The 14,542-nt window shown below is 42.8% G+C and overlaps 1 protein-coding gene across 1 annotated transcript; it reads right to left on the reverse strand.

Moving 5' to 3' along the window:
* Nucleotides 1-1,225: 1,225 nt before the first annotated feature.
* On the reverse strand, nucleotides 1,226-14,502 carry nup35 (nucleoporin 35). The gene is made up of 9 exons (XM_084085029.1): nucleotides 14,254-14,502; nucleotides 13,565-13,735; nucleotides 13,200-13,321; nucleotides 13,001-13,049; nucleotides 11,054-11,174; nucleotides 10,780-10,849; nucleotides 9,104-9,232; nucleotides 8,279-8,431; nucleotides 1,226-1,589 (listed from the first exon to the last, which is right to left on the reverse strand). Exons 1-9 carry the CDS (start codon nucleotides 14,261-14,263, stop codon nucleotides 1,512-1,514), a joined length of 903 nt encoding a protein of 300 aa, XP_083941155.1. The 5' UTR covers nucleotides 14,264-14,502; the 3' UTR covers nucleotides 1,226-1,511.
* Nucleotides 14,503-14,542: the final 40 nt, after the last annotated feature.

The raw sequence follows: 14,542 nt of genomic DNA on the forward strand, positions 1-14,542 counted from the left end.
ATGACGGCCCACAAGGTTGGGAATTGCTGTTGTAGCCTATTGACAATAAAAGAAAACTTGAAAGTGACAAAAAAAGTACATACCTGTTCTGTGTAACTTTATTTCGGGGTTCAGCATTGCTTCCAGCAGCCTGCGTCCATGGTACAGTAGACCTGTTCTTCTCCTGACACCACTGAAAAGCTTCTGGAGACCATCTCTCTTTTTTAAACCCCTGACCAGCTCATCTTCAGTCCATTTGGATAGTCGGTATTTGAGGCACGGTTCAACCAGTTGGGACCAGAATTTACTCGACATTTTATCTAGTTCAGTACGGTAATGACGAGACAATTTGTTCGTACTACACTCACTCCCACTTGACTAAGACCTCCTGGACGCCCCACAGAGCAGCACATACTGTCACCCACTGTCAACCTCTGCTCCAGCCTCACCCCTCACCTGCCCACCTACAGCGCCACACGCACCCACATGATTGGCAGAGGAGACAGACAGACAGGCTTACCCACAAACCAGAGCTCACAACACCCCCCCCCCCCCCCCCATCATGGATGAACAGTCTCATCACGAACAATAGTCCAACAGTTTGATTCATTCCAAGGACAAACACAGCCTGATGTAGCAACATGAAGAATGTGAGTCAAAAGCCAGGCACCATTTCGACTTTGTGGTGTGTTCGACTTTGTGGTGTGTCAATAAGAAATAGAAGTTTGATTCATCAAATGATATCTTTACAGCCAAAATCCAAAAATCTGATCCACTCGTACAGGGATTAAATGTGTTGAACTCTTGGGCCCAGCTGGGGATATGTTCTTACAATCCTTTTGGTTATTTCAAAAGGTATAGCAGTGGTTCTCAAATGTGTACATTTCAAGGCTCCCCATAACTCTGAGAGCTTACAAATAGAACCGAATGGACCACATCTACAAGCTCACAACGTGTGTAAGGCTCCATTTGGTTCCATGTATACCCTCTCAGAGTTACAGCTCTGTAAGTGTCAATGTGGGCACTTACATTAGCTACACTTGTTGTCCGTTTACCTGAATTCATTTCATTTGACATCTGAAATAATAGTATGCCTCCACAAACAGTTTTAATTGACAATCTACTACAGGTGCAATACAGTAAGTGAAGTGAAATCTGGTGGGTGTCTGATACCCCCTTCTTCCCACTCTACTAGTACGAATAGAAGTATGTAGGGCAAAGTAAACACAAATACACACACTGTAGCTGAGTTTTACATGAAACTTTATTCTTAACAGATTTGATACAATAACAGAATAGGAAAAAAAACTAATTGACAAACACCGTACAGTTAGAAAATTCAACCATTAGAAACAAACATTTTGTCATGATTTGTACAAATAACATGCATGCACGCAAGCACACACACACACACACACACACACACACACACACACACACACACACACGCACACACACACACACACACACACACACACACACACACTAACAGGTCAGACATGGCAGGTATCCCAGGATGCACTGGGGTAAGGTCACCAGCCGAACATATAGGTCATGGCCTTGGAGACCACGCTGTCTTCTTTCCGTGGCGTCTGTCTGTCTGTCAGCACCTAGTGGCGAAAAGTAACCAAGCACATTTAGAAAATAGCAGATCGACAAGCTCAGAACGCTCATCACGGTGCAACACGTTCTGAGCTTGTAGATCACATTTTGAAAGAGTGTGTGAGAAATGGGATATTCTGAATAATGAGTACAGGCTTTTAATGTGAAACAGTTGTATTGCTACTTATACTTCAGTTAAGTAAAAAAAACATTATAATATCTGAGTACTTCTTCCACCACTGGTGGTTGTGTGCGTGTGATGTGGTTCTCAAGGTGGGGTCCTTAGGGGGAGGTTCAGGTGGGTCCCCAGCCAAATTAATTAATAATATAGCATCACAATCAGTTTAACCACTTTAAACCCATTATACATACAAGGTCACAACACGAAGCGATGTGCTTGTAGATCTATTCACAAGAAAATCTTGCGGCCAAATACATATTAACCCATTGTAGTGATTATCATATAGTGAGTGTGCGTTATACATTAGGTCATGGATAGACTTGCATGAAATATTAGGTAATGGAATGGCCTGCATGAAAACATGCTATAACTCATAACTGTATGCGTGTGACTTTGGCTAACCTAAACATGTCTTTAAAGGCCCTAGCACCTTTAACACATTGCCTGCCAGAGTTTTTCTAGAGCAGTCTGTAGCCTCTGCCAGGGTTTTTCAGTATTCTGACTAATCTTTGAAGAATATTTTGAATATGTTGTGCTATGACTATGATCACATGGAATATCTCAAAACAAAGATTAGAATCTCTTCTTTCAACAGAAAAAAAAGTGAGTTTGTAGCATGTTCCGTTCTTTTGCTATTGGTAGTTGAATATAGCTTGCTTTCACCAAAAACAGCTGTTTGGGAACAGAAACCAGAGAAAACAGCGTTTTAGTGAAAAAGACTCTTTCAGGCAGAAAATTGATTTGACCCTTTTATTTTGGCCTCCAGTGGCACATCACTGACATCAGACATCTGCACAGACTAACAACACTCAGAAAGTGCTTTTGAATAGAATTTTATATAGCTTTTTCACATTTCCACAATTCAAGTGCAAGCTTAGTTGTGTGTGTTGCTTGGCCCTGAAACTGAAACAGTCTGTAAAGTAAAACATGACACACAACATTGTGTGTGTGTGTGTGTGTGTGTGTGTGTGTGTGTGTGTGTGTGTGTGTGTGTGTGTGTGTGTGTGTGTGTGTGTGTGTGTGTGTGTGTGTGTGTGTGTGTGTGTGTGTGTGTGCGCGCAATACAATACAATACAATGAAATTATTTGGCATATGCCAGCTTTGAGTGGTACACTGTGTAGCATTTCCCAGCATGCATCGGGATCAGACAGCCTTTACACATGTACCTTGTGTCTTTACGCTCCCCCTTTACAGCACAAACCCTGCATCTTTTTTGGGCGTTCTTTTTCTTGCGGGAGGGGGGGATCGGGACAATTTCATGGCCAGCGACATTTTGATTCAACCTGTTTGCAGGGTCTAAGTATGGTGCCCTAGGAGTGCGTGGTGGTAGGTCTGGGGCAGGTGGGCCATCACTGGCTTGCACATGTCCCACGTTGGCCCAGGATTTGAGGACACTTAGAATGAAGGAAAACATGCATTTACAGCTGCCCTCCTCTCCCCACTTTTTCTTGTACAGGACAAACGCATTGAACAAACTGACCTGAAAAAGATAAACAACATATTTGCTGGTCCACTTGGCCGTCTTCCTGACAAAAGGATAATAACTGGTGTTTTGGTCAAGTTTGTCCACGCCATTCATGTGTTGGTTGTATTGTATGACACATACAGGCTTCTCCAGACCCACTTTTTCTTTATGGCCTTTCTGCCACACATAACATGTGTCCATCTCGTCCTTGTGGAGAGTGGTGAGCATACGAACAATCCGCTTGTCCCTCCAAGCCATCACCATCATTTCTCCATTGTTGAGCACCTTCCGTTCGCCTGCTTTCAGGCTGGCATTTGTTAGCTCCCTAATGGCTTTTGGTTCGCCTCTGTTCTTTCTCAGGGTACCACAGGCATGTATTTTCTTACGGAGAAGAAAGTGAAACATCTTTACGGAATTGTAAAAATTGTCCATATAGAGCCTGTACCCAAACCCTTCCAAACCATCGATCAGGAAGGTGATCGTGTCTTCTAGAGAAGAATATGTTCCACAGTATGGCTTCATATTGAAGCAGTAGCCTGTCTGGGAGTCACACAAGATGTATGATTTGATGCCATACTTTATTGGTTTTAGTGGGTTGTACACTTTGAAGGAAAGTCGCCCTCGCCACAGAAGCATACCTTCATCAATGCTGATGTTTTCTGATGGCATAAACATGTCTCGGAATTTGTTGGTGAGATAGGTCAAAACTGGACGAATTTTACACAGCTTGTCAGAAGCATCAATCATACTATTGTCAGTGAAGTGCAGAAAGCGCCAAATGAGTTGGTACCTGTTCCGAGGCATGGTTTTGGAAAAGTAGGGTGAATACAAAGCCTCATCAGTGGACCAATAAAGTACTAGGTCAGGTTTGCGTATAAGCCCAGTGAGGAACTGCAAGGCCAAAAAGTTCTTCATTTCCCCCACTGTGACAGGTTTCCACGAATGTGCTCTGCCATACGGATGCTCCACGTCCGGGATGAACTGCTCGGCGTACAAATTGGTTTGTTTGCATATCATCTCAAGCAGCTCATCAGATATGAAGAGCTCCAGAAAGTCCACTGGTTTGTCCGACTGAAGCTCAGCTGCACCATTGCGAGGACCCGGCGAAGCAGAGAATGGGATGTCCTCCCTCGGCTGCCAGTCTGTCTCAGACCACACATGAGCTTCAGCTGGAACACTCTTGCGGGGCCTACCACCACCTGTAAATTATAAAAATACCCAATTACCATAAAATACACAACAAGCTTGTAGATCTGCTATTTTTAGTGCACCACACAATACATGCAGAGAGAGTTAGCCAACTGCATCTACTGACATAGTAAATGCATAGGCTACATCGTCATCATAATCAAATACATCACATGCAAAGATAGATACAGAATAAATACATCATTTCATTTTATCAGTATTGTCCATAATGGGAAAACCAGGAATGGAAAGCTACTTGGATGGTCAGTGGAGACAACAGGGCAGATATCTACCGTGTGTGTGTGTGTGTGTGTGTGTGTGTGTGTGTGTGTGTGTGTGTGTGTGTGTGTGTGTGTGTGTGTGTGTGTGTGTGTGTGTGTGTGTGTGTGTGTGTGTGTGTAAAAATTATAGAAATATGTAATTACCACTTCTTTTACCACTGACAGGTGGTGGTACTGCGGTAGAAGAAGGCTCTGCCTCATCCAACTCCATGTCTGCAATCACAGTAAAATAAATAGTTTGGTGGTGGTGCATGACTTTATGGCACTTAGAATGAATGAGAGAAGACATTACATTTACAAAAAAGGTTCTTACCTCTGCTAAGGCTAACAGCAGACATAGGAGATGTGGGCTCGCCAGGAGATGTGGGCTCAGCACCAGCACACGCATCCTCCTCTGAAATCAAATCAATTTACAATTTAGGCATTAGCAAATACTCTTATACAGACTCAGAGCGACACATATACCATGCAGCTAGTGTCACAGTAAAATTACATCAAAGGGAATTTTGAAAATGCTTGTTGACACAACATGATGTTGAACCACAACAGGATGAAAACGTTTTGTTGACATGGCCTATTGTTGAACCATAACATAATGAAAACTATTGTTGACATGACCTGATGGTGAACCTCAACATGATCAAAACCTGTTTAGATAACCTGACCTTAGTTCCCTTTGATGTACATAGATCAGGCGGGGGGGGGTGTTGCACCTGGCCTTCCACCCCCCAAAAAAAAAGCCAGATCTACAAGCTCACAACAAGCTTGTAGATCTGCTACTTTTAGTCCACACAATACATGCAGAGATAGTTAGCTTACTGCATCTACTCTCATCATCATAATCAAATACATTACATGCATAGAGAGTTACAATAAATACATCATTTCATCAGGAAAACAAGGAATGGAAAGCTGCTTGGATGGTCAGTGGAGAAAAAAAAAGGCAACGGGGCACGGGGGCAGATAGATAGCTACCATGAGCGCGTGTGTGTGTGTGTGTGTGTGTGTGTGTGTGTGTGTGTGTGTGTGTGTGTGCGTTTTCACACAGATCTCTCCCACCCTGGTTCTCTCCATTGAATATTGAAGTATTAGTGTGACACACATACTGTAAACGAATCCAAGCGGCTGCCCTCCGCACCACAACATGCGCTACAGGTTGCGCATCTGTGAATTAGTCTATATGTCCGACCCTGTTTAGCTGTAGAGCCCCACACATACTTTCTACACATATCAAGGTGAAGCATGATAAAACAAAGTATGTATTCTTACCACTGGTAAATGGAGAAGTCGATCCCCTTGGAATTGGCTCCCAGTCAGAGCCCTGATCTCCGTCGGAGAAATCCAAACTCGCGTCACTCCCGTCCTCACTCCCGTCCTCGCCCTCGGTTTCAACCGGGCGACAATGGCTGTTGATTCGGGTACTTGAACGGAGCACCCGGCCCCCGGTGTAGACCTCCTCATCATCATGTCCCTCAAACACACACGGGGGTATCTCCTCGCGATCCTCGCGATCCTCGCGCTTCTCGTTTCGCTTCTCCTCTCGCTTCTCCTCGCCTTCGTCCACCTCGGAGTCCGTCTCGTCCTGTCGTGGAGGGGGGGGGGGTCCAGTAAAGTGCATTGTCTCATCCAGCGTTCGCTGGCGCGGACCAGGCTTTGGACCTCCTCGCTTCTTGCGGTTTTTTTTCCCAGCCATGTCTCAAGTGGTGGAGTACTTTCGCCTACTCCTCGCATGTGTGTCTCTCTTGCTGCTACACTCTCTCTCTCTGTCTACAACACGGTCGGTCACGCGGTTGATCACACAACTTTTCTCTGCTCTCCTGTTTGTTTTGGTTTATACAACTCCTCCCACTCCTGTGTGTGTGTGTGTGTGTGTGTGTGTGTGTGTTTGTTACTCCGATCGTACTGGTACAACTCCTCCCACTCCTCCCACTCCTCTGTGTGTGTGTGTGTGTGTGTGTGTGTGTGTGTGTGTGTGTGTGTGTGTGTGTGTGTGTGTGTGTGTGTGTGTGTGTGTGTGTGTGTGTGTGTGTGTGTGTGTGTGTGTGTGTGTGTGTGTGTGTGTGTGTGTGTGTGTGTGTGTGCCAATAAAGCCCATTGAATTGTGTGTGTGTGTGAGAGGGGCGGAGCAAGTCTCCTGCTGCGCTCTCTGGCTACAACAGGGCCAGGCCACTCGCTTGATCACCCAACTTGTCTCTCCTCTTCTCCTGTGTGTTTTGGTTTGCACAATCACTTGATTTTCAGGGCTGTTTTGAGCTGTTTGATTAATTCACATGATTTTTCTGGTTCTCTATCATCTAGAGGTCCTATATAAACGGACAGGTTGGGGAAGAGTGCCATATTTTGTAATCCACTGAAAAGACCTAAAGACGTATATATACGTCATTGGCACGCAACAGCTGATTTCTAAATGACGTATATATACGTCTTAGGCAGGCAATGTGTTAACATAGAGTAAATCATGTATTGCACTATGCTGAGGGTGCAAGGCTCTCACTGACAGAGGTACTTCAGAAGGTTAATTTCCTGTCTTATCTTGGTTTATATCAATTAGCGTTAAGACATAGTTTAGGAACATTAACATGTTCGCAGAAAGAACACAATTATCTACAAGGACCATCTGCTCAACTTCCGGTGGAGTCAGGGGGGCTTCCAATGCAGTTCCCAGATGCACATCGCTCCTTTTGCTGCTAGACCTAACTCTCACTTTGTGATCTCCACTCACTTCTTCTTGACCACACTGATCTGACCACATTTTGAAAGACTTGAAAGACCTTTGAGAAAGAAAATCATAACTATCAAAAATAGAAGATCTACAAGCTCACAGCACGTCACTTCATGCTGAGCTGTGAGCTTGTACATCTGCTATTTTTGAGAAAAACTTGAAAGAGTGAATCATTTTCTCTTCTGGGGGGACCCTGGCACCAAACATTTTCACATGGGGGCCCGCGTCCAAATACATATCATTTTGGGGGGTCCTTGACATGAAAACGTTTGAGAACCACTGATTTACAAGGCATTTGTAGAATCGGCCTCAGGTCTTAACACATCCACTGCCAGGCCCGTAGTCCTACGGGCCGTTAAATCCAACCGTTAACTGCCGTTCCCGTAGTCCTACGGGGCGGGTGTTTTCCCATGTTAAATCGTGCAGGTGCAGATTCCAGATTTTTTTTGCACTTCCGGTTTCGAAGGGGGCGGACCGGAAACGAAATAATACTGTTTCCGGTTTTTGTCCCGCCTCCGTTTCCTGTCTAGCGATCAACTTTGGACGCCATTATCTCGGCTTGTTGTTTTTCTCTCCGCATCCCCCATTGTAACGTTTTGCTCTCGTTCTCCAAAATGGCTGGTCGGATCGCGGCACGGTTTTCAGCGTTTTGTTCCGTCGGGTCCCGTGTTTGTGTCGAACCAAATGAACGCGGATTTTAAACGGATTTAGCGGGGCCTATGACGGAATCAAAAAAACAAAAAAGGTAAGAAATAGCTTGGCACTACGATGGACGTTCTGAGATTAGCCGTTGGCAGTGGATTAACGGGTCAATGTAGGGGGGGGGGGGGGGGGGTTGAGAATGGGTGATGTGGATTACCTGGTAGTCATCGCTGGAGGCTTTGTAAGCAGCGCTGAGCGGTCTCATGGAGGAGCGAGGAGTCGAGGGCAGAATGTGAGCAGGAGAGAGGAGAGCCGAGGGAGTGGGGCTGCAGATGGAGGAGTTCACTGCTTCTGAAGACTCCATCACACTCTAGAAACACACACACACACACACACACACACACACACACACGTTTGTATTAATAAACTTGTGCGGACTTCAACAATTCAAAACAGCAATGTTTATTATTTATTTAATATTTTCTAATACTCGATTTAATTATCTCAAGCCTGATTAATGCTCCGTCGTCGTGCGATGGCGTTGCACGCCGAGAATGGCAGAAAATAGCAGAACTACAATATCTGCTATTCTCTGCACGCCAATCATTAACCTAAAACTAACACAAAATAAACTAAACTAAAACTTTGCAAAAACACATTATTATTTTATATACCCGGTATATATATATATATATATATAAAATAATCTAGTAAACCCACTTTAAAAAACAATTCAAACTAAACTGAAATTGAAAACCGATTTTGAGCTCATCCAGACACTGATTAACTCAATGTAGCATGGTGTCAAAAGCTAAAGTAATTTCTTCTCTTACAATTTCACGCATTGCAATAGCCATTTGAGCAGTAAAGGTTTTACACTAGCGCGAGTGTGAGCCATGCCGAGCAGGGGTATGAACGGCTCATGATGGTCAGGTGGAAGCAATTCAGATTGCCTCGTTTCAGGAAAAAAAGAAGGTACAAATGAAATATAAATGAAAAGGAATGGAAAAAATGCTTAACTATAATAAGCTTGGACACTCACCTTGTCGATGCAGGGCTTCACTCCCACCATGAGCCAGTCTCCAAACACTTTGCCATCTTTAGACAGAGCCTTCCTGGCCTGCAGCACCGACTGGTACTGCAGATGCATCCAGTTACCTGGACTGGACATCTGCACACACACACACACACACACACACACACACACACATACAAGAGACATACACATACAGATTTTATGTTTTTTGTTCTTTTTACAAAAGCATTTTACAAAAATACCAGATCTATAATCTCTAGATCTAATATCCTCTTTAAGGATTTTAACGATTTCGATTCGGTTCCTATGTTTGAAAAAAAAAAATCGATATACTTTCGGCCTTCATTAAAAACATTTTATGAAGAAAAATGTAATCGTACTACATACAGTATTGCATACATATTATTGTAGTGGTTCTCAAAGTGGGGTCCAGGGACCATCTGGGTTACTTGAGGGGGGTTCCAAATGGACCCCTATACAGCTCTGTAACTGTGAGTGTACAAATGGAACCAAATGTACCCTTACGGGTCCATTTGGTTCCATTTGTACACTCTCACAGTTATGGTGGTGCTTGAAATTAAAAAGTTTGAGAAACACTGGTATTATAATTGTACAGCAGACGTGAAGTCCACATACCAGCTCTGACAGTGTGATGAAACCGGTTCCGGACACTAACCCTAATAATCTCACCACACTCACACAAGTGCTGATCTTGTAGATCTGCTGTTTTTCGATGAATGCTCTTCTGATTATGATGTGCCCAGACTAGGGAGAACACCTAGGGTTGTTGTTGGGCCCCAGAATAGGGATGCTAGGGTTGGTGTGGTTAAGGAATGCTGAACACATTAAGATAAGGACTGAGGCCCGTGGACCATAATTCTCTCTCATAACCTTGACTGTCTGGATGAAGTGTGAGTTCATGAGATCACAATGCAATGAACAAAGGTTCTGTTGTTGAACACGGTTTAAACTCCTTAAAAAAAGGTCCTGTACGGGATTTTGTGTGTGTTTTAAAATAAGTGTTAAATAGCTCTATATTGTGATAGTAATCATTTCTATGGAGTGTTTTGTCAGTACCGGGTCTCTCCAGTTTATTTTAGACCTGAGGTTGATTCTAAAAACACCTTCTAAACCCTGACATAAGTTTTCTGAAAAACATCAAATCTTTATCCCAAAAGTGTAAATAAATGTTAGCCAACAGCTAATGTGACACAGATGCTGTACCGGATTGAAAAAAGGTTTAACAACGTATAGGTTTAATAGGTCTAAATGGGTTAATAAACAGAAAATACATTTTCAGGTCGGGATACCAACTTCATCCAACCAGGAGAGAGAACTCATACAGGATGCAGGATAAAAAAACCTGATTGGCCAACCCGACCCGTCGGCTTAACCGATTGGCCAAGCTTCGCGCCAATGGAACAGAAAGTACTTCCACCGCGGAAGTTGTGGGTTCAAAAATGCACCGTCCGCGGTGCGTCCGGCTTTGTCGAGAGTCTATACGAACACCATTGGCTCGAGTTCAGGGGAGGGAAGCCGGGCAGGGAGGGTGATAATATCATTGCACGTACTCCTACGAGTGTTGGGTGGGAGGAGTAGGACGAAGGCTCTACATTACGTCTACGTCGTTACTTTACACCACCTGTTTCATGTGAAGAAAGCGTGTTTTGTGTGTTTCTTACCGTATGTTTGAGAACGTTTCCATACTGAGCAAACTGCAGCAAGATGTAGGAGGCAGACGCTGGTGGGAACCTAATGCACATGCACACACACACACAATCATTTTAATTACATTGTTTCCAATTGAAAAGTTCCATAATTAAAACGTATTTGAAAGAGTACAAGTAGTATAATCCTATAGCACTAGTAGTGGTAATAGTACAAAAAGCAGTGATATAGTAGCAGACTCAGAGAGTAATATATTATTATTATTATCTGTGGTAGTAGTATTTGTACCCAAACACAGTAACCCAGGTCTGGTCCAAATGGTCGTCGGACGACAGCGCCTCCCCCTGGCTGTAGAAGGGATCGACCTGAGCTGGAGACAGTATTGCCTGTCTGCATGAACTACTGGACACTACACACACACACACACACACAGGAAAAAACAGCTGATTAACAACGACCAGTACAGTTAGAATAAATTCACCCATTACAAACAAATATTTTGTCATGACTGGTACAACTAGGGATATTTTTGGGCTAAAGGTTTTGTTAAAATGTTAAAGCTCTGTATTGTGAATGATAGTATTCATAGCTTCGGTTTATCAACTTGTATCAAAATGTTGCTCATTTCTTTTGCTTTCATCATATCTTTATGGAAAATTCAACACTAGAATACGCACAAATGTTTATGGCTTTCATAATCCCATGAGCCTTAAAAACATAATCTTCAAATGTAATACCTACGGTCAGATTTGGTCAAATTTAAGACAAATTAAGACCTTAAATTCCCGATATTTTTTTTAAGACAATTGAAGACTTTTTAAGGACCCGCGAGATAATTCCACTTGTTTTTCCTGTGTCCTGTAAGGGTTCCCCTTGTGTTTACTAAAGAGCTGGAGAGACAGGGAGACCCCCGTTAGCAAATGAGCAAATACTTTATAGCAATGATTACTATGGTAATATAGTAGCCTCAAATCCAGACCGCTGCGCTTGTTAATTTTTTTCCTTTCACTTCTCCGTCTGGCTATTATCCTGCTTGAGCATGTTTATCACCTGCTTATTACACGGCCACTTAATAAAGAAATGTATAAATTGATCCAAAAGTAACAACGAAACAAAGGATTTCATTGCTTACGGTAATGAAAGCAGTCCATTAATTTATGCCAGGTGCCTCCACATGCAACGTGTCGCCTATAGCTTTATACGCTTTAAAAAACACATTCTTGAGGGTTATGTTTAGCTGTAAATGACATTGTGCGTTTGTTTACATGGCTGCCATGTTGGATACGGCACAAAATCAAGCAGCGCAGCAGGAGTCTCTGATTAGTCAGCGGCCTGGTGTTGAGCTCAGCGGTCATTACTCCAAAAAATAACACACCGCTGAATTCAGCGATTGACCAATCAGAATCAAGCATTCAACCAAGCCCTGTAGTAATGAGAAATAAAACTCCTTCAGGGTTGATTCAGTCGCCTCACTGTTCATTACAGCAAGGGTTCCCAACTTTTCAGTGCCGCGAACCCCCCAAAAAAAACATATTTGAACTGGACCCTACCCCCACGCTGACAAGCACTTGGGATTGTAGGCATCACATTTAGTTTGACTCGGTTCCACAGATAAATATTGTGAAAATAGCCGATTTACAAGCTCACAACGCCTTAGGCAGCTTGTAGATCGGCTATAATTTTGTTTTGCCTCCTTCTTATATTATATATCCACAAGTTTCCTAGGGTGTGTGGGCATCACTTCCTGTCGATTTGATCCAATCAAATCCAATCAAATCCAAAGACATCCAATGAAATCGACAGGAAGTGATGCCCACACAACCTAGGAAACTTGTGGATATATTAGACAATTTGGCTGATGTTTGACCAGTTACGAGGAGGGAAGTTTAGTTACTAGTTACTTTGCAGATATATATTATGTTATAAAACATACTTTAACCACTTTAGGCCTATTTTCTAAATAGCCGATCTACAAGCTCACAACACGTCGCATCGCGACGCTATTTTCAAACATTTTAGTACTTTTACTTTTAGTACTATTTTATGTTTTGATGCCAATACTTGTATACTTTTACTCAAGTAACATTTTGAACACAGGTCTTTTTATATATTCTTATACTGTGGTATTGATACTTTTACTTAAGTAAAATATCTGAGTACTTCTTCCACCACTGATATGTAGTGCCGGTAAGTACTTCTACTAGTAGGATTAGTACCGTAATAGAGTAGTATTACCTGTTCCTGGAGTTGATCCCAACAAAGGAGACTGGAAGACTGAGAAAGGCTGGAGAGACAAATAAGACAGTTTATTAAAATGTTGGACTACCTCCATAGAAACAAGCCCCCCCCCCCCTCCCCCTTGTCCCCCAAGGGGGCCCTGGACCTCAGGTTGAGAAACACTGCGCTAAACCATGTCTGAGTCTGCTGTTCTTACCTGTTTGTGTGAGCTGAGAGGTGTGGTCGGTGTGGCAGTAGAGGTCAGGTCATCATAGATACTGCGGATGGGCGGTGCTCCACTCTTGTCTTTGGGGGCGGGGACAACAGGCTGAGGGCCTCCTGAAGAAAAAAAAACAATAGTATAATAAATATAAAAACTATGACTTTCTTCTCTACATAAACAGACTATTACTATTCGTACTAAAACTAGTTATTTTAGTTGGTTACACGCTTAGTTATTATTACTAAGGATAGGAATAATTGTGCCTGTCACATTATAATTGTGACAGGCCTGTCTATTCATACTATTATTATTATTATTATTATTGTCATAATGAGATGTACAGTTGTTATGGTTGTTACCAGTGTGCTGAAAGCTCCTGTGTTCTGTGGTGGGTGTGGACAGGTTGAATGCTCGTGGTTGGGGGCTGGCGGGGGCGGGCAGGTCCCCCATCAGAAAGCCCGGCAGGAACTGGGCTCCGGGGCCCGGTTTAGGGGAGGTGGGGGAGCCCAGGGTCATGGGTTCAGAAGACGCTGCGGAGACAAACACCTCCTGTTAGCAGTGAGTGGTTTCTCTACTGACTCTCTACTAGGGCTGTCACTATTACACATTTAAGTCGACTATTAATTGATAATTGTCAATCAAATAATTGCGATTAACGATTTAATTGTGTGACTTTTAGGCCTTGCCAGTTGCACGGGCAGATATGACAAAAAAAACGTAAATACACAAAGAAATGACTGACAATGACCGATAAAAATATCAGAATATAGCCTATATTTAATATTGTATCACAATTTGTTCGTATAGTTAGTAATAGCCAATCTACAAGCTCACAACGCATCGAGCTTGTAGATCTGCTATTTTCAAACATTTTAGTACTTTTAATATAAGGTACTTAGTACATTTTGATACCAATACTTTTGTACTTTTACTCAAGTACATTTTGAATACTGGACTTTTACTTGTAACAGAGTAAAACATGAGTACTTCTTCCATCACTGTGAACAATATAAAACAATCTAAAAGTAATAAAGAGATGAAGACACACCTATGTCCATGGATGAGCCGTTAGCAGACTGGTGACAGTAAAACAATAATATCTGATGCTCGGTTATATCGGTTAAAACTTACATTAATCTAATCTCACACTGTCTGTCTGTTTGTTTGTTTAGTTTGTCTGACAACAGATGAAGAGTGTTTAAATCATAAAACGTCAGTAGAGAGAGAGAGAGAGGACTAATAGAGGACTGTAACTACTCGGCAAAAAAACAGATTTTTCAAACCAAACATGAGCGGCTTGGCGGCACCGCAATATGACGTCACCTCCGTCGCCTCTA

This window comes from Gymnoscopelus microlampas (genome assembly GCF_963454915.1).
Source record: "Gymnoscopelus microlampas genome assembly, chromosome: 17".
NCBI lineage: Eukaryota > Metazoa > Chordata > Actinopteri > Myctophiformes > Myctophidae > Gymnoscopelus > Gymnoscopelus microlampas.